At 38.7% G+C, this 27,808-nt stretch overlaps 2 protein-coding genes and 1 pseudogene across 3 annotated transcripts in view; 2 read left to right on the top strand and 1 right to left on the bottom strand.

Annotated features, from left to right (window-relative positions):
• The first annotated feature begins 266 nt into the window (after nucleotides 1-266).
• On the top strand, nucleotides 267-3,735 carry LOC128850201 (LHFPL tetraspan subfamily member 2 protein-like). The gene is made up of 2 exons (XM_054053187.1): nucleotides 267-696; nucleotides 3,497-3,735. The coding sequence occupies exons 1-2, from the start codon at nucleotides 267-269 to the stop codon at nucleotides 3,733-3,735; spliced, it is 669 nt and encodes a 222-aa protein (XP_053909162.1).
• A 45-nt stretch (nucleotides 3,736-3,780) lies between these two features.
• Nucleotides 3,781-14,652, top strand: LOC128850203 (uncharacterized; annotated as a pseudogene).
• Nucleotides 14,653-19,548: 4,896 nt separating this feature from the next.
• LOC128850264 (secretory carrier-associated membrane protein 1-like) overlaps nucleotides 19,549-27,808 on the bottom strand; it is a 109,290-nt gene continuing 101,030 nt past the window's right edge. For both annotated transcript variants that reach the window (XM_054053273.1, XM_054053272.1), the window contains 2 exons: nucleotides 21,485-21,602; nucleotides 19,549-19,707 (listed from right to left, as the gene is read on the bottom strand). In XM_054053273.1, coding sequence (XP_053909248.1) covers nucleotides 19,549-19,707; nucleotides 21,485-21,602 — 277 coding nt within the window. The remainder of the gene's footprint in view (nucleotides 19,708-21,484; nucleotides 21,603-27,808) is intronic.

Below are 27,808 nucleotides of genomic sequence, written 5' to 3' on the forward strand. Positions count from 1 at the left end.
ACTTCAGAGATCAGCATCCCAGAAAGAAAAAAGAAGGAACTAAAGAGAGAAAACAAATTACTGTACTGCTTGCAAAACTTGGGGCCATTCACTTTTTCTCCTGAGAAATGTTGTCCTGGCCATTGTGAGAGCACTTAATGAGGAAACAGAGCAGCCACAGTGATTTTCTTAGGGTCTTCTTTTTCTTTCTTAATTTAATATTTTTCCCCCTCATGCTTGGATTTTAAGACTGTCAGCTGCACTGATCACAAGCACTGGACATCAATATGTGTAATTTCATTGTAACGTGTCTGTCAATGCTATGGACTCTCCTGAGTATTGTCATGGCTTTCACAGAGCTCATTGCTTTCATGAGTGTGAAATGGCTGATTGGCAAAGCAAAGTGTTTGAGGTTTGAGGGCATGGACAACAGAATGAGAGAGTTGCAGGAGTCTTGCTCTCCAATGCTGGGCATCTATAGGTGCTGCACCAAAATCTCTCACATGCAACTTTCCAGACGAGACACACTTTGTGGTTCTTACACCAAAAACTTCAATGAGATTGCCAGTGGTTTCTGGCAGGCAACCGCTATTTTCCTAGCCTTGGGTATCATGATTCTCTGCACCATGTCATTTGTGTCTGTCTTTACTATATGTGTGCAGAGTATTATGCCGAAAAGCATTTTTAATGTCTGTGAACTGCTACAAGGGATTCCAGGTATATATATGTTGAAAGCAACTGAAGATTTTAGATTTTGTGTCATTCACCTGAAGAAACATAGTGATTATGTCCTGTCTACAAACAGATTGCGTTAGGCAGACCCAAAGTGGTTCTATATGCTGATGTTTATTCAAACACAACTGAAATTTATAGCTATACAACATATAATACATTGACATTAGCAGCAGGATTGCAGCCTGATGTGTGTCAAAATAAACTGACCAGTGTTGCTTTTGTTTGCTGTTCATTTTTTTCCCTTTCTTCTCTCCTTTGTTACCAGAAGAGAGCAAAGTTAATACTCTTCTTAAGGCAGTCTATTTCTCTCTCACTATTTTTATTAAATTTTCCATGAACCAAAGGCAGCTCTCTGTCTCAGACACTTCATGACTGTGGTGAGAGCAAACACCACTCCAGGGATACAAATGGCCTGCAGAGTTGCACACCCATGGTTTCATACTAAGCAGCCTCCTTCAAGGCCGTGATCTTGACAAGTGATAATTTACAATAAATCCTTCCTTTAGCCAGCTTATTGTTCAGATGCAATTACACAGCCCAGTGAGTTTACCTCTTCACCATCCAAGTCTCAGCTGTGCTTTACCTGAAGAGACAGATTGGTTCTAAAAATTTAGTGTTTCTGCTTATGGATTTTACTGAGATTAAGTGACTGTTATGTAAACCAACAATGGACAGCCTTAGAGCAGTATTTGGCTTTCTCTACAGAGTAGTGAGCCATGGAGAGAACCTGTCCCATGCAGTTGTCTTTTGTGCTGTGTGAGTGTGGTCGTCTGAAGTGGACTTGTGATCAGTAGAGAAAAATGGCAACTGGACCATACCAATGCACAGTCAGAAAAATACATCATGTAGTCATTCTGGGTACACAGAACAGGAAATGTAACGAATAGAGGAGAAGGAACTGACAGTTTTTAGTCTGAAACAGCTGCTGGGCTCAGCAGGATGAAAGCACAGCTTATCAAGGTCTGCCCAAGATAAAGCAATACTTTATACTTAATGTAGTTTGCCCCATGGTGTTGTGTCATATTTGGAAAAACACTGAAGGAAGGACTTTCTTTTGTGAACTGTCTTGCATTTATAGACTTTTTAGATAGCTGGATGATGCTTTTTGCATTTGTGTATATTAATTGCTAACTAGCTAGGACCCAGTTTTTCTTTCTCAAATAGGAAGGTTTTTTTTTTTTGCATCTGGGTGAATTTCATTAAGCAAACAATTGGGAAAAGCTAACGTATTGCAGAATGGGTTAGTCTGACTGAATTGAAGAAGATGCAAACAAGTCTTTATAGCTGTTCTTGGTGATCTGCTAGTATAGGGAAGACAAGGCCACTGTTTTCTATTTTATTACTTAGTGGAAATTTGGGGGTTGGATAAAATCTATGGATGAACCAGTGCCGTACAACAACAGCACAACTTTCAGCCCATTTCTAGAAGATGATAACACCTTTATCAGCTGTTTTCCTCAAGGTGCCAGGTTGAATAAAGGGCTTTACTGTGTAGGACAACTAAATTGCTAATGGTTATGGGATCTGGAAGACTGTATTCATTTTCTAGATAAACTGTTTGTGTTTAAGCAAAAACTATTTTGCATAATTATTCCTCTTCTTATAAGTAAAATTTTAAAGAAAACAGAAAGCAATTTTTTATACCCATCAGCTATCCTGATGTTTAGTTGGATACCTTGTAGGAAGTAGATCTGGTTTTATAACATTGCATCTCACAGAAGCCACTCCTGAAGCCCCACTCCCAGCTAACAAAACCTTGCCATGCAAACCCAGTACACAGAGTTCATATGAGAGCATTGTAGCCACTAATGCATTAGGCATTTTGATTAAATCTCTCACCTTTGTACAAAGACACATCGTGTACAGGGACTCTAGCATGACTTTTAATTTCCTTAATTAAGTCCTTCACTGTTTAAATACAGACTGGTCCTCGTAGGAGAGAAAACTATCAATACTAGAGACAATCAGATGGGCAAAACATCTAGTTTGAGCTTTTTACTTCCAGGCTGAAGCACAGCAGAGTGTTCAGGTGGTTTAGCAAGATCAGGAGTTGAGGCTTTTGCTCAGACATCACTAGCATGCTTTCCTTCTGCAGCAGTTGATCACCTGTTTAGAGGATCCTAGTGTTACCTGTGCACTGGCGGTGGGTACTTAGATCTGTTAGTTTGTGGCTGACTCCAGAATCCCTTCATTGCAAAAGTAGCTTATTGAACTGGCTGTACTATTTGTCTACTATGTCCTACTGTGGCCAAATAAGCAGATGCAGTTTGAGATATTATTTTTTACATGCAAGAAAATCAAGGCAGGAAAAATCCAGAGGAAAAAAGCAAAAATATTTATGATGAATGACTAAATAAAACCGAAAGACGGCTAGCTAAATACAAATTCAGAAGTGAATGCAAACATTCTTAAGTATTTGAGTAGTGCAAGTATAAACAGTAGGTAGAGATGCTTGAATGTTTTGCAAGCTCTGTATACCTAGTGATGTGTGAAAACAAAGGATGTAGAAGGGATACAGGGATTAAAATTAAGAACAAAGTCATATCATATGAAATAAACATTTTGTAAAAAAAATCGTAGAATAGCTTCAGGTTTAGATAAAACGCCGCACGGTATATACTAGGGAACAATCAGTAAAGTAAGAATGGAAGAGTCATCTTCTCCCAGTCCTGGTACTTATGAGTGAGTAGTCACCATGATAATCATTACTACATGTGCTGCATTTGGTGTTAAACTGATCATTTGTTAAACTTATCTCTTTTCATTCTGTTTATATTTCTAGGCCTCTTCCTTATCTTAGGCTTGATACTTTACCCTACAAGTTGGGGATGCCAGAAAGCAATAGGCTATTGTGGACCTTATGCTTCTGCTTACAAGCTAGGAGACTGCTCCTGGGACTGGACTTTCTATATAGCTGTTGGTGGCACTGTTCTGACATTCATCTGTGCAGCCTTCTCGGTGCAAGCTGAAATAGCAACATCCAGTAACAAAGTGCAAGAAGAAATAGAAGGAAGAATTTAACTTCAGTGGGAAGACCACCAGTGTGTGGATCTTAATTTGCTTTCCATTGAAAAGCAGATCCGATTATCCGTTTCCACTATTTGTGTGATTGAGCCCCATGCATTCCAGCCCTGAACAAATGAAATGCTCTTTCTTCCTTGGTGGCAATGAGGATCAAATAATCCCAAGAAAGCAGAATGTGAATACTTGGGAATTTTTTAGTTTCATTCTATTATTAGGACACAGTAGAATTTATTAATCTGATTGGGGAGGTGCAGAATCATGTGTATAAAGCAAGAATGCTGTTGTTATAACTGACAAAATCTGATTGATGAGATTGCCTTGCCTACTTTGGTCACTTTGAAGAATTTGAATTTAAAGTAATAAAAGCCAGCAGTTTTTGTTTGTTTGGTTTTTTTTTCTTATACAAAGGAGAAGCCTATTTTAATTAGGCTTTGTTTCCAAGGGCTCCCCTCACCTGATTTGGTACAATACTTTTCATTGAAGTGATTTTTGATACTGAACTTCCTTAAAGTACAGTGTCTTCTTGCATGGTAAGTATATGAAGGAGAAAGTAAAGTTGACATGACACTATTTACACCAATCTTTAAGCAGTTAAATTTGAGTCCCTGCCAGGTTTCTTTGTCTTGAAACTTATAGTGCAAAATGTGTGCCACCTTAGCAGGTAAATGATTCTGGTTTCATTGACTGGGCAAAGCTGTTGTTACACTGGCTTTCACCTGATTTTGATAAAATTGTTAGAAATCCCATGGTTAGAAATATTTCTACAGCCTTTATTAGAAATTCCTGAAATCCCAAGCAGATGATCACTCCCCATGGCACAACTGGTCATTATGTTGTAAATGCCAGAAGCCTGGACTGGGCTTTAGCCTCTCCTACAAATGTAGATCACACATTAGACTTTAACAGCATTATTCTTTCTCTTGCCAGTGAAATCTCATTCCTAGATCAGTATGTCTCATGTCCCAGAGCCTGCTGAGTCCTTAAGAAATTTATATTTTTTCAGGAAGTCATGTCAAATTCTAATTGGCTGGGAAGATCTTTCGACATTTTTTTTAACTTTGTATAGTGTGGAACCTTTTCCAACTAAATCAGCAGAAACAAACCAGAACTTGCCACAAATGACATTTATTTCTCAAAGGCAGTTGGTATTATTACTTGTAGTGTCGCGTCACTTACTAGAACTATTTCTGAAAACAAATTTAAAGATATTTTAAAAAAAAGAATTCTGCAGCTGTGGCTTAGGAGCACTGGGAAGAATTAATCTCAGAAGCAATTCCAATGAAATATTAAGTGAATTTCAGACTCCTCTTATTACTTCTTGGTAATATTTAGCATCATCCAATGTCAGTGTTGTTCTCCATCAATTAACTGTATAACATGGAGCAGAAATTCTCATTGATGTTTGGTCAGTACATTAAACTGTGCCATTAGTTATTTATAGATATTAAAAAAATGTTACTGTAGAGGTAGATAGCTAATTTCATAGAATCATGGAATAGTTAGGGTTGGAAGGGACCTTAAAGATCATCTTGTTCCAACCACCCTGCCATGGGCAGGGACATCCCACTAAATCAGGCTGCTCAAGGCCCCATCCAGCCTGGCCTTGAACACCTCTAGGGATGGGGCATCTAAAACTTCCTTTGGCAACCTGTTCCAGTGTCTCACCACTGTCATGGTGAAGAAATTCTTCCTTATATCAAGCTCCTCTCTTATATCTGTCCCTCTCTAGTTTATACCCGTCCCCCCCTGTCCTATCACCACAAACCTTTATGAATAGTCCCTCTCCAGCTTTCTTGTAGGCTGGAAGGTCACGTACTGGAAGGTCACTATAAGATCTCCTCTGAGCCTTCTCTTCTTCAGGCTGAACAACTCCAACTCTCTCAGCCTGTCCTCGTATGGAAGACGTTCCAGCCCTCCAATCATCTTTGTAGCCCTCCTCTGGACCCGTTCCAACAGTTCCACATCCTTCTTATGCTGAGGATTCCAGAACTGGACACAATACTCCAGATGAGATCTCAGAAGAGAGGAATAGAATGGCAAAATCACCTCTCTCGACCTGCTGGCCATGGATAGGGTTGGCCTTCTGGGCTGCAAGCGCACATTGCCGGCTCATGTCGAGCTTATCATCAACCAGCACCCCCAAGTCCTTCTCTGCAAGGTTGCTCTCAAGCACTTCATCCCCCATCCTGTACTGAAATCGAGGATTGCCCTGACCAAAGTGTAGGACCTTACAGTTGATCTTGTTGAACCTCATGAGGTTCTCACAGGCCCATTTCTCCAGTCTGTCCAGGTCCCTCTGAATGACATCCCATCCTTCCAGTGTGGCAACTACACCATTCAGCTTGGTGTCATCTGCAAACTTGCTGAGGGTGCACTCAATCTCGCTGTCAATATCATTGATGAAGGTATTAAACAGCACTGCTCCTTGTATGGATCCCTGAGGGACACCACTTGTCACAGATCTCCATCTGGATATTGAGTCATTGACCACTACTTTTTGAATACGATCATCCAACCAATTTTTTATCCACCGTACTGTCCACCCATCAAATCCGTATATCTCCAGTTTAGAGAGAAGGATGTTGTGGTTTACAGAAGTCCAGATAGATCACATCCATCGGTTTACCCGTGTCCACTGCTGCAGTTACCCCATCATAGAAAGCCACTAATTTGGTCATACAGGATTTGCCCCTGGTGAAGCCATGCTGGCTGCCATTAATCACCTCCCTGGTGACCAGGCTGCCCACTAGACCAGGCTGCCCAAGGATGGGGCAGCCACAACTTCCCTGGGCAACCTGTGCCAGTGTCTCACCATCCTCATTGTGAGGAACTTCTTCCTAATGTCTAGTCTAAATCTTCCCCTCTCCAATTTGTAGCCATTCCCCCTCATCCTGTCAGTACATGACTTTTTATAAAGTCCCTCCCCAGTTTTCTTGTAGGTCCCCTTCAGGTACTGGAAGGCCACTATAAAATCTCCCCGGAGCCTTCTCTTCTCCAAGGCTGAACAACTCTAACTCTCTCAGCCTGTCCTCATACCAGAGGTGCTCCAGCCCTCGGATCACCTTCATAGCCCTCCCCTGGACCCGTTCCAACAGTTCCATATCCTTCTTATGTTGAGGATTCCAGAACTGGACACGTGACTCCAGGTGGGATCTCACAAGAGCAGAGTAGAGGGTCAGAATCACCTCCCTCGACCTGCTGGCCACACTTCTTTTGATGCAGCCCAGGATACGGTTGGCCTTCTGGGCTGCTAGTGCACATTGACAGCTCACTTTGAGCTTCTCATCAGTCAGCACCCCCAAGTCCTTCTCTGCGGGGCTGCTCTCAATCACATCATCCCCCAGCCTGTATTGAAACTGCAGATTGCCCCAACCCAGGTGTAGGACCTTGCACTTGGCCTCATGACATTCACATGGGCCCCCTTCTCCAGATTGTCTAGGTCCCTCTGGATGACATCCTGTCCTTCTGGTGTGACAACTGCACCACTCAGCTTGGTGTCATCTGCAAACTTGCTGAGAGTGCACTCGATCTCGCTGTCCATATCACTGATGAAGATATTAAACAGCACTGGTCCCAGTAAGGACACCACTGAGGGACACCACTTGTCACAGATCTCCATCTGGACATCGAGCCATTGACCACTACTCTCTGAATGCGACCATCAAAACAATTCCTTATCCACTGAACAGTCCACCCATCAAATCCATCTCTCCAATTCAGAGAGGATATTGTGGGGGACCGTGTCTAAAGCTTTACAGAAGTCCAGATAGATCACATCCATTGCTTTTTCCTTGTCCACTGCTGTGGTTACCCCATCATAGAAAACCACTATGTTGGTTGGGCAGGACTGGTCCTTGGTGAAGCCATGCTGGCTGTGTCTAATCACCTCCCTGTCTTCTATGTGCCTTAGCATAGCTTCTAGGAGGATCTGTTCCATGATCTTCCCAGGCACAGAGGTGAGGCTGACAGGTCGGTACTTCCCAGGATCATCTTTTCTACCCTTTTTAAAAATGGGCACAATGTTACCCTTCTTCCAGTCATCGGGGACTTCTCCTGACTGACATGACTTCTCAAATATCATGTAGAGTAGCCTGGCCACCACATCCGCCAATTCCCTCAGGACTCTGGGATGCAGCTCGTCAGGTCCCATAGACTTATATATGTTCAGATTCCTCAGGTAGTCATGAACCTGATCCTCCTCTACAGTGGGAGGGGGTTTACGCCCCTGTTGCCTGTCTTGTTGTCCATTGGACCAGGAGCGGTGAGGAGAGCTGTTATCAGTGAAGACTGAGGCAAACAAGTGATGAGTACCTCAGCCTTCTCCTCATCTGTTGATACGACGTCATCATTTTCATTCATCAGTCGGGGTATGCTTTCTTCAGCCTTCCTCTTCTGGCTGACTCACCTGTAAAGGCCCTTCTTGTTAGTCTTCACTTCCCTTGCAAAGTTCAGCTCCAGCTGTGCCTTGGCCTTCCTGACCTCATCCCCACACAACTGGGCAGTGTCCCTAGACTCTTCCCAGGTTCCCTGTCCCTGCTTACACTGCCTGTGCAGTTCCCTCTTCTTCTTTAGTTTAACCAGCAGGTCTCAGCTCAGCCACACTGGTCTCTTCCCTTTCCTTCCTGATTTTCTACATACGGGGACTGAGCACTCTTGTGCTTTATGGAAAGCACCCTTAAACATTTGCCAGCTCTGTTCTGCTCCCTCGTCCCCAAGGACTGTATCCCAGAGGGTCCTACTGACTCACTCCTTGAAGAGCTGGAAGTCTGCTTTCCTGAAATGTAGGGTCTTGACCATACTCCTCGCCTGTCCCGTATCCCTCAGGACCTTGAACTCCACAGGTGCGTGATCACTGCAGCCCAGGCTGCCTTGGATCTTGACATCACTGATGAGCTCACTTGTATTAGTGACTATCAGGTCCAGTTTTACATCCCCTTGGGTGGGGATGTCTATTACTTGGGTTAATAAGTTATCTTCAATGCACTCTAGGAGTCTCTTGGATTGCCGTGCTTCTCTTCCAGCATATCTTAGGATGGTTGAAGTCCCCCAGTAGGATGAGAGCTTGCGAGCATGATTTTCATAATTTTTAAATTAAAACTATTTTATGTATTGAAAACATCTGCTTAAGAGCATCACCAAGAGGGAAAGACAAGGCGGCCCTGTACACTACTTCCCTCCTCACAGGTCTCTGAGGGCTGCCAGAGGTAAGGCAGAAGACCACCCTCCTCCTCCAGATGACCACACTCACACAGCACAAAAGACAAAACAAAATTGGTTGTAAAACTGTAGGGCATTTTGAAAGAGTCTTTCCCATCCAAGACCAATGTGGGATCCAGACAGATCTAAACATGTAGAAAAATTACAGGTATATCAGGAGTGAATCTCAAAGGGAATGAAAAGGGCCATTCCCAAACATGTAAACATGGTCCCTCTAAATCACCATCTGAATTCCTAAATTGACTGAGGGATATAATGTGCTGCAACACTGCTGGATCCTGGGTCAAGGGTAGGAATACAACAACTAGGTTTTTGTTTTGGACCAGTCTAAAAGAGAAATAGTGGCTCATGAGAAGGAAGACTGACGAGGACCTGGGGAATCTACCCTAGCGGATCCACTAGTTATAATGAAGCCAGGGAAAGAGGAGAAGAAAGCAGAATTTCAGTTGACACAGGGGCAACGTATTCAGTTTTGAACTAAGCTTTGATGTCCCTAGGAAATGACTACATTGTGGTAAAAGGGGCAACTGGACAAAATGAAAAGGTGTATTTTTGTGAACTTCTAAGATATAAACTGGGAATACAATGGGGCATCCACAGATTCTTGTATATGCCTGACTACCCGAAGGCACTTTTGGGGAGAGATTTATTAGAACAATTGGGTGCAATAATCAATTTTGAAAAGGGAGAGATTACTCTGGAGGTAAATGACCAGCAGTATATGCAAAGAATGGGTTTATCCTTAGTCAGTGTTCCCAAAGAAGGAAAAATCAGCGAAGAAATCATGAACCAGGTATGCCCCGAGGTATGGGCCACCGATGTGCCTGGGACTTAGGGGCTGTAAATAAAATAACAAAAAACCTTTATCGGGTAGTGGCAAATCTATATACCCTGTTAACTGTATTAATGCCTGAACTAACCTGGCTTACTGTTTTAGACCTGAAGGATGCCTACTTGTGCCTCCCTCTCCATGAAGCCAGCCAGAAAATATTTGCATTTGAATGGAAAACCCTGAAAGCAGGTGCAGAACTCAACTCAACTGGATATTTGGTAATCAACTTGCAAAGGATCTTGAGGCCTGGAAGCCCACCTGAGGAAGGGAGACTGTTGCAGTATGTAGATGATACCCTGATTGCCACCAAGGCAACACCTGCATGACCTGAATGGTGAATCTGTTAAAATTTTTGGGGCTCCAGGGATACCAGGTATCTAAAAGAAGGCCCAAATAATGCAATCTACTTGGGCTATGAAATCAGCGCTGGACAAAGAACTTTGGGACAGGCCTGAGAAGAGGCAATATACCAAACCCCGAGACTGTAAACAGTGAAAGAGTTATGAACTTTCTTGGGGATGACTGGGTGGTGTTGGCTATGGATCTATAACTATGGACTGCTTGTTAAACCCCTGTATGCACTAAACACCACCAAACAGAAATACCTCCAATGGAGCAAAGAGGCTGTGCAGGCCTTTGAACAGCTGAAGAACGCCTTGATGTTGGCCCCGGCCTTAGGATTTCAGTGTGTGAGTAAGCCATTTTTCCTCTTCTCTCATGAGAAGCAAGGGATTGCCCTAGGACCTGGCTGTTTACGAACGATTTCAGCCATCGTCCTAAACAGCCAGGAGGCACGAAGATTTACTCTGGGCCAGAAAATGACTGTGTTAGTGTCTGGAAGCGAGAGGTGGGCACTGGCTTTCTCCACAAAAGTTCCTAAAATACCAAGCTATAGCGTTGGAACATGATATGAGAATTGTAGTTACTAACATCATCAATCCAGCTTCTTTCTGCAGTGGAAATACAGGAGAACCAGTGCACCAGGACTGCTTAGAGACGATCGAGGCCACATACTTGAGCTGTTCGGACCTGAAAGACAGTCCCATGGAAGACGCTGAGGGCTGGTTCATGGATGGAAGCAGCTATGTCTTAAGCAATAAAAGACATGTCAGGCCAAAAACAACAAGCATGCAGAGGGATCCTGAGACTGCTGGAAGCAGTCCAGCTACCTGAGAAAGTGACAATCATGCACATCAAGGCGCATCAGAAAGTGAATTCGGAAATGGGGAGAGGAAATGAGCTAGTGGACAGAGAGGCAAAGCTGGCAGCCAAAGGTGAGTTAAAAACAAAAGAGGCTTTGATCCCTGACAGGCGAATCTCTGTAGAAGGTAAGACAGAATATACCAAGGAAGATCAGATAATCAGAAATTCATTATAGACCTGGAAGAGTCATATAGTAAAGAGGGGTGAGTCCTCACTCCACAAGGGAAACTAATCATTCCCCCTTAGTTAATACGGCTTTTGATGAGGGAAAAACACAGGAAGAGACATGGGGGAAGCAGAAGCTTTATATAAACACCTAATTAAAGGGATTGCAGCTAGAAATTTATACACTATTGTGAGACAAGTGGCTCAGCAGTGTGACCTTTGCCTCCAGACTAATCCCAAAACTACCCCAAACCAGAAATGGGCCAAATTGGAAGAGGCAATGGGCCTGTGCAATAATGGCAGATTGATTTTTCGGAACTCCCAAGACAGGGGGGATGTTGATACTTATTGGTATTAACTGGTACCTTTTCAGGTTGGCCAGAGGCATTCCCTACTAGAACAAGGAGATAACCAGAACATTAATACGGGAGATGATACTATGCTTTTGGGTTCCAACAACTATGTCTCCTGATAGGGGACCACATTTTATCTCAGAAGTAGTACAACAGATCAGTCACTATTTGCATATGAAATCATGACCTCCTACATGGTGGCATTGGACAAACGGCTCCAAAAGATTGAAAAACATGAGGTTGAGACGTGAAGTAGGGGTTTGGATGAACCTGTGCAAAACATACGACCTGGAGATTATGTATATGTAAAGTCTCTTGCAGAGAGGACTCTGGAAACGCAGTGAGAAGGACCATTCCAGATGTTCCTTGCCTCCTTCACAGCAATCAAAATCAAGGAGCAGAGTGCATGGATCCATCACACCTGAGTGAAAAGGCACATAGATCTCCATGAAGGGTCACGCAAGTCCAACCAGGAAAATTGTTTTTCTCATGATTATTATTATAATCCAGGGAGGGAAAGGCACCTCTGGCCAAAAGAATACTGAGTGGCCTTGGGCTCAAACTTTTATTTGGTATACTGGAGCCCTGGGAAATGTTCTGATTGAAAGGGTTTAAATCTATCAACTGTTGTTATGCATGAAAATCAAGTATATGTGAGGCAAGAATGGAATGTGGATAGAGAACAGGGGATTCAGCAACTTCAGGGGACTGTAAGAGGAGAAATCAAAGTAGGATGCTGAATGGTTAATAGGACTATCCATAAAAAGGCATCTCAAATTACTATCTCAACTACACCTACAGATAAGAATACAAAAACCTGTATTTCCAATGAATTAGACTGTTGGCATAATTTTACATTAGTACAGACCTTTAAGGTGGTTTGTCTCTGGGCCTATGATACCATTGGGCTCTCATTCAAATTTAAGAAGTATTATAGCTAAGTCTGTTACAACCCTAGAATTTACGAGATTCGTCCATATAATCAGGAATACAGGCCAACAGCAAATGCTGTTCAACCCAGAATGGTCTCTTAAACGTGTTGAGCTCTTAATGGAAACTGATATTTCTGAAATTCAACCAGCATGCTCTCATTTCCTAGAAACATCCTTTGAGGGCTGGACAATCTGGCTGTGAAAGCAAGTGCCCTTCAGGGGCAGAACACAAAGGGGCCTAACCAGAGTGTTACAGACAGGATGGGAGCTCCTAAATGGAATTGACTATCAGAAATGTTACCAAAGTGGGAAATGGTGGAGGAACAAGACCATGAATTAATAGTAAATGTACTCAGTGTGATCCAAGAAAACGTTTCTTTAGCCCTCAGTTGTATACAGGCACAATTATGGATGCAATCAGTGGCTGCCTTAATTATAAGAGAAGGTGGTGAGGATACTTTCCCACCAAAATCCAGAAAGTGGTTTAGGACAATGCCAGTGGCTTAGAGAGGAAGCTTCAATCCTAGTAGACTCTGGTAAATTTCACCTATGATCCCATCACTAATACAGCCACAGCCTTTGTGTTGACCATACGTAACTCTTCAATATATGTAATCCATTCCATCATTGCATTAGGATTAATTGCCTTAATTATAAGCGAAGGTGGTGAGGGTACTTTCTCACCGAAATCTGGAAAGTGGTTTGGGACAGTGCCACTGGCTTAGAGAGGAAGCTTAAACCCTGATAGACCCCATCACTAATACAGCCACAGCCTTTGTGTTTACCATGCATAACTCTGCAATATGTGTAATCCACTCCATCATTACATTAGGATTAAGCCATGATAAAACTGTGCTCTATCCTTCTGAACATAGAACATGTGAACGGGAACAAATAGTGAACGGGAAACGGCAAACTGTAAATTTAGAATCTTGCATTACACGAAAATAACAAGGATTCATTTGCTGAATGATGCAATCGATGCTCAAGACATCTGCCTCGACACTGAGCAAAGCATCTGTCACTTTTGATATCCATCTAGATGCTAATCACAGGACTGTACTTGTATATATGGGCCAGGGTTGTGTGTATTTGAGAACTGCTTGTAGCTCTGTAGTAATAGATGAGATAATTATGCATAGTAAGAATCATTCTAATTTCTAATTTCTGTATTTGTAGTCTTGTTAAGATTGTTGGGTGTGACTTTTCTTATTTAGCACCAGTTGTATCCCATCAGCTGATAAAATCCGATTATAGAATATTTCACAAATTATCACCTGTACCTATTGGAATGAATCTTACATTGGTAAAATGATTAATGAAACAGTTAATGAAACATCAGGACTTGATTATAATTCTGGACGAGGTCCAGGAAAGTGGGACAAGACCCTGATAACAGTCCACCATGAGTGGAAAGAAGGGGGGTCCTAAAAGGGTAAAAGAAAATTTAAACCATGATTGGAGGGACGTGTCGTTCAGATGGTCCCCTACTGCAACTGGCATTCTAAATAAGTTGTGTCACCCCATTATTGCCCTTCTGATGCTAGTTTTATTTAGGTTTGTTTTCTCTGCTATGTTATTTGGATTTGGAGAATGCTATAACGACTAACAATTTTGACTTCTATGTCTAGTGCCCATGAGAATGCATTAAAAAGGTAATTTTCCAACAAAATATTATATAATCCCCCTTGAGGGATAAATTACAGAGTTGTCAAATGAATTTGTCCATGTTAAAAAGACAGGGGGGAATTGATTTCCCTTGCACCCCAGCGCTGGAAATAAACATACCTGCTTTATAACTCATTTTGGGTTATAGGGTTTGATTCCGCAAAACAGTGTGTGCTACAGAGGCTGGGGCACTAGCTCAGCTGTGCTTTGGCTTAGAAATAAACAATGACCAACCTTCATATACATTGCTAGGCAACTTCTACTGTGATCTACAGAACACTTAAAAAATTGAATAGTGGGGGTTTTAAGTACAAAAGAAGTATTTTTAGTGGCACATTTTGCTTTTGTTTGCAGTTGTAACCAGGAAGAAACAGCTTTTCTGCTCATTGCTAGTATACTATCAACTTTGCAGCAGCATAATCAACTAACTTGCAAGAATATCCATGTTCATTGCATAGCACAGATAGAAGACAGGCTGGGAAAAAATACAGAAAAAAATAATCAGATTTTTTTTTTCTCGGAGTTCCGTTTTTCTAGTAATTGATACTATGATATATGATTGCAAATTCAGGTGTAGAATGCATTAAATTTGACAGCTGTTTAAAGTTGTTCCTGAATTTCAGCTCAGCAGTAGCTTTCAAAGATGTTTTGAAGAAAAAATAATTTAAAAAAAGACATAAATCAGCTTGAAGCTAATTGAATTAATTTAATGAATGGCCTGCAGGATGTAACTACTTCTTAATGTACATGCACTGTATAAGAAATTGCTGTGGATTCTTTAAAACCTGTGTGCCAATTATTTCAGTTTAACTTTGTTTTGTAGTATTGAAGAATTAATCAAATATCTGTGGCTTGATCAACTTTGTACACTTATATTCTGTAAAGTGCCATAGATCTTTTAAAAAAAATTGTAGCATTTATAAACTTGTGTGAGATGCGCAATAACAGGAATGGGGTTTGTTTGGGTGGGGATTTTTGTTTATTTTTTTATGATTTTGGTTTAAAACAAGATATTTGAAAACTGACTTCCCAGGGGAAAATTGGCTAGAGTTTTGATGGTGTGGACAAACTAAGCATAGAGTAATGCAACAAAATCACTGACTTTTAAGATGAATACAACAGTAGTAACAGTTGCTTAAAGATTTAAAGAAAAACCTCTTCTAGATTGATTTGAAATACTTAGATCTATATAATACAGACAGTTAAAATGTGAAGCTGTATATTGCCAGAGACAGATACAATCTAAAAGCAGAAAAGGCTCAGCAAGTCTTCTTAATGTGCTTTATTTATAATGTGGCACTGCAAAAAACATACTTATTGAGTTATTTCTGGGTTGTCTATATCACCTTTGTATCTATTTTACTTAATAACTTTCTCTGGATTATGAGATATTTTTTTCAGCCAAATCATTTCCATTTTTCATTGTTATCCCACATCAGAGTATCTCATGTCCTAGTGATAAATGTGATAAATGGAGAAGAGTTCAAGTCTTCCTTGAAAGCAGTGGGCACTGGTGTATACCACAAGGAATGAACAGAGCCAAACAAAAGCAGAGCATGGCAGCAATGTATACACCATAGCCACCTTGTATCGGAAGAGAGGCTGTGGCAATCCAGCTACAGTAGATTTTGAGCCTGGTTTATTTGTGGTACTCTTATTTTTTTCTTAAGTCACCATTATGTAAATTTATTACCATGAATGATGTAGCTAATGTGTTATTTCTAATCTAAATTTCAGTCAAAATGTGACTATTTTTAATCACAGTTCTCTTCCCTGTGCTGTCTTCTGTGTGTGCGCTTGCTTTTCCAACTTAGTGCTTACAATTAGCCTGTGCAAATCAGGGGAATTCATTTCTCACAACAGCCCTTAAATCGCTCAATAATTCTAATCATAAAATGTGACTGTGTCATGCTGCACAACTATGCTTAACTTTTACAAGAATGTTCAAAAACTGTTTAGTCTGCTGCTACCACTACCCTAGATCTGCAGTTTACAAAGGAACAGATCAAGTTGATGAAGAATTTCACTACTAAACAATGCATGCATATGCAGGTGTCTTCAAAAACTCACATCTGCCGTCTCCCAAAACAATCCCAACTGTACCTAAGAGTGCTGTTCTCTGTATTGTGTATTTGCAAAAATAACTATGTCACAGTAGTCTAGATGAACTCATTTTGCCCTTCAAAGAAAAACTGGTAATAAATTCAGTACTAGAGGGCAGGTGTTACAGTTGATATGATATGTAAAAAAATCATCAGACTGTGATAGTACCTAAAAAAAGGGCACAGCAGTGATACAGAAGAGCCAATTAATCGACAGAAATTAGGAAAACAAACAGTACCAGAGCAATGCTGTTTTCAGCAACTTTATTTTACTTTCAATAATGTTTTAGGATTCACTTAACACCTGTAGATTTTCATTCAGTAATGACAGAACATGTTTAGTTTTTAACCCTTTTAAGTTTACAGCACAAGAAAGTGGACTGCAACTGTTTAAGAATTTTCTTCATTACAGTTGAATAGACTAATTCTCATTACCCTAGTGCATTATTTTTATAGTGGACATTTTGCTTCCCCATTTAAAGAGAATTACAGCATTTATATACAGAATTATAAATCCAAGGGAGACTTTTACATAGATCAGACGCCCTGCATGTTATCCTGACCTTTAAAAGAAAAGTCCCTGTATTGTTCAAAACTAAACAGAGCAAATATCCAGGAAAAAAAAGTATTTTTTTTTAATTCTGTGACACTGTGTTAATACAATAAATATACAAAACTTCTGAACTACTAAAACATGCAATAGAGGGACAGAAGTGCATTTGTAGAAAATCATGACATTCACTAGGATGGCAGAGCATTGTTAGTAATTTACAAAATATACAAACATCCCCCAGATAAATAAAACCAGCTCCTAAATTATAGGTCAATGACTACAGACATTCCAGTGCTTAAACTTCATATTTTGTACTCAATTTGCTACAATACTACAAAATGACAACTTAAGTGGGTGTCATACTCTGATTAATTAATAAGAGACTGAAAAAACTAGTTTTAGTTAGATGCAAAATATTTTACCAAATATCAGCCTTCTGTTGTCAAAGGTAAACTCAAACTTCTCCCTCCCTTTTGGGCTGCAAAGTGTCAGAGAATTCTGATTTAAACAATTCACATGTAACTGAACCTTGAATTTCACTTAGAAGGTTTAAATATGTATATTCAACCCATGATGTTACAAACCAAGGATTTCTATACATAAAACATAAAATATGCTTTCTCAAAGAGCAGTTAAATATTTTTAGGGAAAAAAAATCTACCTACCAAATTTAGGTTTTATTCCTAATGTTTTTTCCATAATATATTCTGGTAATGTATGTTGTTATGCAATTAAAACTGAAATTAAATTGCAAGGATGCTGTCCCTAGGATTCATATCCAAGAGAATTGCTTAAATTTAGATTTAAAAGTAATCCATAGCAGAGTTCCTAGATGCAACCCTCAAATTAAATTAAAAAGATCATGAAAAGAACAGTCTTGATATGCAGCTACTAGAAGTGTGATGCCCTATCTCAATGGAAAATTGTGGCTTTTGTCTGGAAATGTTATTAATAACATTCCACACAAATTTATGTTTGATGCTAGTATGTCCACTAGTAGAGAATTTTAGAGCCCCTATTACACAGAATATTTAAATTACTTTTAACTTCATGATGCAGTGAATATTTAGAAGCAAATATATTCATTAAACTTCAGCACAGATGAAACTACTACATTTACCAAAATTCAAGTTGGATTAAAAGAAATTGGTAAAAGAAAGGAGACTAATAAGGTCTTCATGCTAACAGTACAATATCGATCCAGGGATTAAGCTAAGGGTTTTATTTTTTGTAATGCTCATATGTTATTATGAATTCACTGTAGTGAAAAAGAATTAATCAATGAAAGTTCTAAATTCAGAACATGAAGGGGCCTCAGAATTTTATGCTCAGTCTTACTAAAGGTAATTCACCTTAAGAGCTGAATTCATTTCAGCTACAGTGTGTACTTATGCGGGTTGTGGGATGTGGTCCCTTCCCGTTTTAATTTTCTAAAAGTTTAAAAAAAGCTGAAGTACTGTGCATAAGACTCATGAGGCAATCCAAGAATATTAAATAGTCTTCAAAGGAAAAAAACATCACTTTATAATAAGATCCTATGAAATTCTAGAATATTTTGATGGTATGTACCATTACGGATTGTTCAGTTCCACAGCACCAATTTAACCTCTTGGGCCTCCAGTTCAATGAGTTAAAAATTAAATTTTGTGAAAGATGAAGATTTCTCACTTTTCCAACTTAAAACAGTTTAAAACCTTTTTTTCCCAGCTTAAATCATATTACAGAAATGGCTGAGCTATGTTAAAATGAAATCTTGTGCAAACACAACAAAAATACCACTGCATGTAAGAGGGAAGTGGGGCATTAAACTAGTGTTCTAAAGGTCAATATTTGTTTCTTTTCCAGCAAAATGATTACCCCATTACACAAATATTGAAATTAAAAATAGCAAATATATAATCATTTAACTCTGTGATTGAAACGATCATTTAACTTCTTTAAACTGTACACTGCATTACACATTCTATTACAGAGAATGTTTCTGCACAATAATAATTTCTCACAGGTAGAGAATACTCCATTAAAATAGGTACAAATAAATGCTACAATTATAAAGCAGCGCAGGTAAATTCTGGACCAAAACACTATTTAAACAAGATCAGATAACCCAACAGTATTCATGCAAACCTACAGATTTATATCAAAAGACTTATCCTAAAACAAAAACAACCAACAACAAAATAAAAACAAAAAAATGAGAAAAGAATTTATATTATCTATTCTACTTGTATTTGTCCTCCAGCAGCTGCTGAAATTGCAAAAGCAGTAGCCGAACCTAACTTTCTACATCTCTCAGCCTATTCCACTTATAGCATATATAGGGAAAACAGTTCTTACAAATAAAAATAAAATCATTCAAAGTGCTGTCCTGAAATTAAAGAAAAAGAGACAGTGAACTACTAAAAAAAAAAAAATCTCCAAATTCTTAATACATTTATTTGATCATTATGTATCATAATTCATTTTCAGGCCAATTGTTGAAATTATTTATCCTCCATAAAATGTGGAAGGCTTTATAGTCTAGAATGCAACATTTTAAAGAAGGTCAGAGAATGGCTACCTTTTAAAACTAAACACATTTATAATAAAATAAAATAAAATAAAATAAAATAAAATAAAATAAAATAAAATAAAATAAAAATTGCCCATTTTACCCACACACAGTTGCAGAAGAGACAAACATGCTGTGTGCATTTTGATTTACGTTTTTATATAAAATAATAAGTGACTGGAAAATAAAGTACAATCAAAGAGAACTGTCATGACTTTTCATATTTCTCTACATTCAGTTACCCTTGAATGCCTTCTGAGCTGCACTGGTTGCTGCTGTAGATGCAGCATTGGCTGCAGCAGTTTGTATAGTTTTGTTGGACATCATTCCTGTTGCAAACTCCTGCTGTGCTTTCTCAAAACTAGCACCAGTTGCGCGATAGAGACCATGCACCTAGGGAGGTGGAAAAGCAGTGAAAAATGTGTGCTGAGCCTTCCATTTCTTGGTAGAGTTATAGCAGCAGTTCTCAAACATGAAGCAGAGCTATGTGGTGGAAAAATCTGGTTTGCTCATATGTTTGGGACGATCTAAAAATGAGTAAACAGACTTTTTTCCCCCCACAAATCCTACAACTTTTGATTGCCCTGCTGTGCACATGCAGTTTGACTGTAATGATACCTATAACTGTTTGCAAGTTCAGAGGAGTCTTGTAGGTCTTCACTAAAATGTGTGTGGTATCTACTGTCTGAAATAACATATTCAAATATACAAACAGGCTGCATCCTTAGCATAGTGGAGGACCTATAGCTTTCAAAAGCATCTGTCGCAATTTGTATAAACTTGGTGTACTGATTAAAAGAATTCATAAGTGTGCACGTTAAAAGAAACTGCAGGAAACAAAATCAAAATCTATTTTTGAATCCATTGTGTCATTAACACTCTGGTGAACTTTTTTCTACATCAATTTTTTTGAAACATCTAATTTCTCTGATTGTCATGGTTGCAAGAACCTATTAAGGTAAGCTATGACTGAACATTAAAAGTATCACATATTCCAATAATGCGGATAAATATCCACTGAACTAGTGGGATGACCAATTGCTCTGCATAATAAGCAAAGATATTAAACAATATTGCTTAAAATCTCTAGTACAACAAAAAGCAAAATCCTGAGTAACTTCAAAGTACCTGAGTACTAAAATTAAAATGCTGTTTCTTATTTATATTCTGTCAAGTCACAATAAAGTTGCTAAATAATATTACAGTGACATTTCCATTCAAATGTAGCAGGAAAATTCATGTTGTATCTGAGTATGTGTGTTTTTTGAAAAGAATCCAGATGCATATGGCAAACAAAGTTTAAAAAACGCTCACCATACATTTCTCATTTGTTTCTTTCTCCTGTACCTGAGTATTTATGCAGAAAACAAATAAGGAAAAGGGACATCTCCAGGCTATGCTTGAAATTTCTAGCTTACTGTAAATACACCAGAAGAGTTTGGGTATGTGAAAACCTTTGAGCATAACTGTAATTGAGGTAAAATTACTAGAATTGCCAGAACATCATCATCAGAATTCTCAGTCACATTTAATCAAAACAACGTTAAAAAAAAACCCAACTTACTAGCACATTAGTATCTAAACAAGCTTCTGGATGGAAATTCAGAAAAAGAAACCAAGGGAGAAAAGCACCTATTGTTGAGCTTTTATGCTATGCAATCACTAATTGACAGCAAAATGTTAAAATAATATAAGCAGAGAAATAAAAATCCTTTTCTGAGGTGTCAGGCATCTCCCTCATCTATTGATTTTAATAGGAATGTTGTTGATAAGAGCTGAAACTTAGCAATCATTTGAATCATGCTTCACTCAGCCTGATGAATCACCGCAGGTTTGAAAATTGCAACCTGGCATCTACAGGTTCTACCTTAGTGTCCAGTGCATTGACCTACCCTTTCATTGTGGGCTTACCTCCCAACTTCTCTTATTCAAAGCTATCCTTCCCCATTTTAGTTTGCAGAAATAAGTACATGGTAAAAACAGCATTTCATAACTCCATGACAGTATAAGCAAAAAAGTACTATAGAAGCACAGTTGTTAAAAAATAAGGCACACCCCCAAGAATATAATTTAATCCCCATTACTTTGTGAGAGAGTACTTCTCTCAAGCAGGAAAGCAAAATCCAAATCAAACATAGGAAACAGAAGAGGGGAATAGTAAATAACGTACCTTTTTAAACATAACTAATGAAATAACAGCAGATGCTGTGAAAAGTGCAGCTATGATTATCATCATAATGCCAACAGGGATACTCTTATTAAGACCAGTAAGAGATGAAATCCAACCACTGAAGGAAAAAAGAAAGACAAAATTTACTAGCATAGCACATGAACCATTCAATCACCATTATCCTCATCAAGGGAAGCTTTATAATCTCCTGATTCTGATCAACTGAATATTTCTGAAGAAAATGTAATGGAAATCATGCATAAGCATATTTCTCTTCTATAATAAGCTTTTATAACTTCAGTTGCTATTTTTCCCCATGCACGCAGTGAAACTAAAAGAAGTTTTAGTAAAGATAATTATCCTTGAGAAGAATTATGAAGAAATTAAAAGAGACGTTAGAGAGTTGCTCATCAAGTTTTGGGGTTTTTTTTGGTCATACAGTCATTTCAGAATAATTTAAGACTACATGACTTCATGGAAGAGAAAATGTCCCTAAAAAGATAGCTTCTAATGTCTTCAAAAGTGAAACAAAAACATGCCATGTACCTAGACCTTCTAAGTGAGAAACTCATTTTGTTGTATCCAGACAGTGATGCTTTCTCAGTTGGGATTAGTTTATTTTTTTTCAAGAAGATAGTGTCAGATTAATTAAAAGACTGCTATATCAGTATCTACTTCAAACATTTCCCCATTCTTCAAAACTGAAACACCAACATCAAACTTGAAGCCTGACATATCCCTCCTCTTGAAGCTGCTGAAGAGGGCCGCTGCTTTGTTGAGCTGTGGGGTGTAGAGGAGAGAGATGGAGGTCTAGTGGCCACTTCACATCAGTGACTTTATCGCTGAACTCCAGACAAGTTGCTCACAACCCTTATAGGATGCTAATATTGGTCTAAATTAAGCTTATACTCTTGATGTAGAATTGTAACATTATGGGTAATAAACTAACTGTTTAAGTGCAGTTCTGAGTCCTACTCTGTCTCCATCGGGGTGTGACAAAAAAAATGGCGTAGTTGGCAGGATAACGTAGTTAGTATTACAGTATTTTATATTTTAGGCACACCTTACTGCAGGGGTGGTTGCTCAGTGTTTACCTGATAGACTTTGTCATAACTCATAATTGTGAAACTGTCCAAGGGAGGTAGATTCTACTGGCTGATCTCTGGTCCATGCAGACAGATTGTGGTTTTGGGTTTTACCAGACAAGTAATACGGTCCCTTATCTGCACCTATTTTCCAGCCTGTCTAGTGGACATATGGACAGATTTTAAATATGCCTTTGGAGTTGTTCATACTCGCGGAGTGATTTAGAAAGGAACAAGGATTTTAATGGTACAAAGAAAACAGATCAACCATGCTGAAGAAATACTTCGCCTATTAGAAGCAGTGCAATTAGCAACTAAAGTCACCATCATGCACTGTTGAGGGCACCTGAGAGGTAACACTGACCAGGAAACAGGTAATAGATGGGCTGATTATGCAGCTAAATGGGCAGCAGAAAGAATGCAAGAAGGGCAAATTTTAGCTCTAATCCTAGATAATAGAAATGAAAACTTAGAAAATCAGGAATATATCAGATACTCCAAGTCTGATTGGGAATTAAGACAATAACTTTTATCAGTTGCAGTATACAGGAGGAGATCTTACACAATTAGGTGAGAATTATCTGCAACGAGGTTTAACTGGCTTGCAAAAACAGCTGAACTTGTTAAACAAACAAACAAACAAACAAATCCAACCTGTATTAGCTGCCCGGGCTAGAGGTTTAGATCAACCTGTACATCATTTTAAACCTGGGGAGTGGGTTTATGTTAAGAATTTTATAGGTGATCTGCTTGAGGAGAAGTGGATATCAAGTATTATTGACCACCTTTATCACGATCAAGATTAAATAACACCTCATTTGGATCTACTATTCCCGAGTGAAGGAGGCCCTGGGAAAACATTGGACTCCTGAAAATCTAGGGCCTTTAAAGCTGAGCCTACAACGACAATAGGATGAAGAATCCACAAGTACTGATTCTAATAGCTGGTGTTGTTAATATTGTAATTGCTTGGGATAAAAATATGTATATGTGATTGGTACAAGAATTGAGTAATAGTCTTAACTGGTCAGATTCCCAGAGGAAATATGTAGTCCCCTTTATTTGGGATTCCAATAAGTTATAGTAAATGGAGTTGGCCATTTAATGGCACGGGCCACGGATGCCACCAAAAGAGAAAATTATACCAAAGGTCCTTAATTTGAATTGCAAAGACTGGGAAATGCCACCTTTATAAGGTGAAATGATTCTGATGTCTTAGAAGAAGAAAATTTTACAAGACTTAGGGGAAATGATTCCAGTGGTTGTTTACCTTAAGAACGATGGTGGTTGTGTGGCAATGGGTATAGTAGGAAAGGGTTACCAACACACTGATATGGCACATGTACTATTGGTTATCTGATATCTCAAGACAAAATTTATCCACTCTCATACCCCTCCAAAACAACTGCACACCCCCTGGAAAAGATTTGGGTGCAGCATAAAGAATAGGACGGCCCACAGGACATAATAATTTTGTTAGGTGGCTCTTTCTTTAGTTGAGAGTAAGTGAATTGGAAAAGGCACTTGTTAATATGTCAGCCACTACAGAATGTTTGTGTAGTAATAATGCTAGTTGTTGCTCTTATATTAACAAGGAAAAACGAATAGAAACAGACTTAGATGAAACTTGGAAATGAACTGATATAATGTATAAAATCTCATTGGATGACACCTCACGTGGATTTCAGAAAATCTGGGAAAGGCTTATATCCTGACTGCAAAATCTGAAATGTCTCAAATATTAATTGTCATGGCCTGTATAATGTTCTGGCGTTTCTTATGGTGTTGACATAATTCAGCAAAAAGTTAAAGTGATTGGAAGCAAAACAAAGACACCAAATAGAAACAGGAAAGTATTTCGCCAAGTCCATTGACAAGGATGGTGTCTTCTAAAATTGCAAAAGAATTTGCAAAGGAATTGAGAAGGGGGAAGTTGAAGAAAGGGATAAATCATTAAGAATAATAAGAATCAAATCTTGGCCAGCTTGCAGTAAGAAAGAATGTGTAACAAGAGTTTACTAGTTGAAACAAGGACAGACCTGAGCTCACCAAGAGGACACAATGAGGAAGGAGATAAGATAAAGAGCATCAGAGGATTCTGAAGACACAAAGGAACTGTGATGTACATTCCAGAGCAGATGATAAGATATGATGATGAGTTCTATGTATGTTTAACCAATATTTCCAGAATATGTAACCAGTGTTTCTCGGAATCTATATGAATATGTATGTTTAACCAGTATAAAAGTCCTGTAACCAGCCTCAATGGATACACACATAAGGTGAAATGATTTCCTGCGTGTCCAATGTCATATTATTTATTAAAGCAATACCCGCTTAATAATCAAATTGGCATTGATTATTGAGTTTGGCCTTTTTTCAGGGCGTCAACATGGGGCTTCTAACTTAAATTGTAAACTGTATAATTGCATGCAAGTTCCTTTGTTCTGGATCCTTCCCCCTTCAGAGGCACCCAGTCCAGGCTGTAGTAAATAGACTCTGTGAAAGAACCCAGATGGGATCCCAAGGCATATCTGGCTCCTCCCAGGTCAAACGTCCACATACTGACAGACAGGTGAATTCACCTGGGACCTCTTGACTAGGAGGACACAGAGAGCAAGAGTTTAAACTCTGACAGAGAGAGAGACCAAAAAGGGGCCGGTTTGAGTCTGGCACCCCAGGAGGCAGGGTACAAGTCCCTTTGCTCCACTACGGCTGTTCAGCTTTATCAACGTGTGCAGACTGATCAGCACACAGTGCACATAAGAAGGAGACCTGGCATTAAGGGATGCCCTCAGCCATGGTATTGGGAAAAATTCTGGTACAGCAGGCCTTTTAAAGAAAAACAAAAGTGTGCAATTAAATTATGTCAAGAAGTTTAACAAGTTCTGACAAAAGAAATGGTGGCAACCCCAAAGAGCTTTTGACCAAAAAGAAATTCACCTTTTATGTAAAAAAATAAACTTTTAGGTGCAGCAATTCGGAGTAAATTGATTAAGGTGCCACACACCCTCTTTCTCTCTTCTGTTTGCTTATCACTCTATTATCTCTCTGCAATGCAGCCAGAAGCAGCTGTGGGTGGATGAGGAGGTGTTCTCTTAACTGTTTTTCTTCTTTCTCTTTGCCTCAGCTGCTTTACCAGTATTTACTGCACTGTAGCAAACTGCAGAGATTAACCCTGTATCTTTGTAGGCGATTCAACATCCCAATGCTATGTGCAACTTTCTTCAAATTTATCAACAGGATAAAACCCAAATTGGGGAACACCTAGGAATTTTTGGGAGTTGTTTAAAGCAGATGAGTGGGAAAAGATCTTACAAAAGGATGTAAGATCTGGCCATTGAATAACACACATTGGGATTTCTAATAATGTAAATAATAAAACAACTGTATGAAATTTAATAGAAGCAATCCAAACATGTGCTAAGACTGGGGTTAATTTGGCAAAAATACAGGAATACAGAAAGAGACTGGATGAGCACCCCAGTGATTACTGTGGAAAACTCAAACAGGCCTCATTAAATAACAGAGGGATAACCCTCCAAAATTTTAATAAAGCACTAGCCATCAGTATATTCATGAATCATTCCTGGATATCAAAAAATACTTAAAGAAAATATTTGCCTGATTGACAGGGAAGAACCTGGCAAAGGATTAATGATGTATTTTTGTGTAGTTATTTTGTTTGTGTTAAAGAATGGTGTGTACAGGTTTATGGTATACAAAATCTACATTAGTTAAAACTTTAATATATATATATTCCAAAGAGAATATGACCACAAAGGTAAAAGGATGTCAGCAATGATGCAGGAAAACCTGCCTTCAACTATCACAAGGATTTACAGGAATTATGAATTGAACTCAAAGGTAGCATTATTGGCAATTTCTGGTTGGTACAGAATTCAATGTACACAATGTTACCTCTGTACATTATACCTATCCTGAGGATCTACAGATGAATTTAAGTGTGTTCCACCAATCTAATAATTTATCTTGCATGTGGACCATTACGATTCATACAAACAGATTCATATAATGAAGGAGAAAATCCTCCAGTCAAATTATGGGACTGTATCAACAAGATAACTTGCTATCATACATGGGTATGATTAACCAAAAACCTTTATCACACCCTGAAAAGGATATGTTTGTGTCACAATTACACTGCTCCAATTCCTTAAGGCAGTGGTTGTTCAATGTTGGTGAGATCTAGGAGAAATATTACAAATGAAAAAAACAAAGAAAGCTTTTAATATGTGATTTTTTGACTGCGATGGTACCACTTTATGATTATAATATGTTCTACTAATTCCTTCTCCTTTGAGGAAAAATTAGCACTGTTTTTCTCTAACAAATGAGTACCAAAATTTGGGATTAGTATTCAAGATGTGTGACAAAACCACAAAAAGCAAATTGCTTTAAGAATAATAAAACATTAAGATGGAAAAGATACTTCCACTGAAAAGAGCATAAAAATTCTATAAACCCCAAGAACCTTAAATCTTTCCTCTACTTGTTTCAAATTGCTTTGATATCACCTCTGTCCAACTGGAATCTACCACAGAACTCCAAAATCCAAACTGTAATTAGCATCTGATTATCTGGCTACTTTTCATACCCCAAGTATCCTTAAAAGCACACTCCACATACTTGGAGAGTTGGCCTTCTAAAATTACTTTTTTACTTTGTTCATGTCAATCAAGGTCTCTATGAAAAAGCAAAATATCAGATTTGAGAACGAAAAAAATAAACCAGGATTTTTCTGTACACTCCAGTCCTAAAGCAATGATGTTTTCTCTGCCTTACATACATTTGGAGGTTGCACAAAACCACTGGTACACAGTAGTGTCTTTACCCAGGTACATTATTGCCATGCTATCTGCTGGCTACTACAACCATGCTTTTTGTTAATTCAAGTTTGTTGGAGTTTTTTTCCAAGAAGGGTGACTGATTCCCAATAGCTTTTCCTTGTATAATTGAAATATTAGACCTTGAAGCTTCAAATAAAAGCTTATATACTTATAAGTATCAGAATGGAAAACCAACTGTTACAGAATAAGGAGCCGACTCAGACAAATGAGCTTTTCATATAATATCAAAGATGTACTATATTAATCCAAATACAATGTTGACTCATTCTTCAAATTTTAGCCATAAAATTCATTAGTAAGTATATTGATATAATTAGAAATAACTAATAATACAAAATAATACTCAAACAGTATATTATTAGAGCCTA

Source organism: Cuculus canorus, chromosome W (assembly GCF_017976375.1).
Source record: "Cuculus canorus isolate bCucCan1 chromosome W, bCucCan1.pri, whole genome shotgun sequence".
NCBI lineage: Eukaryota > Metazoa > Chordata > Aves > Cuculiformes > Cuculidae > Cuculus > Cuculus canorus.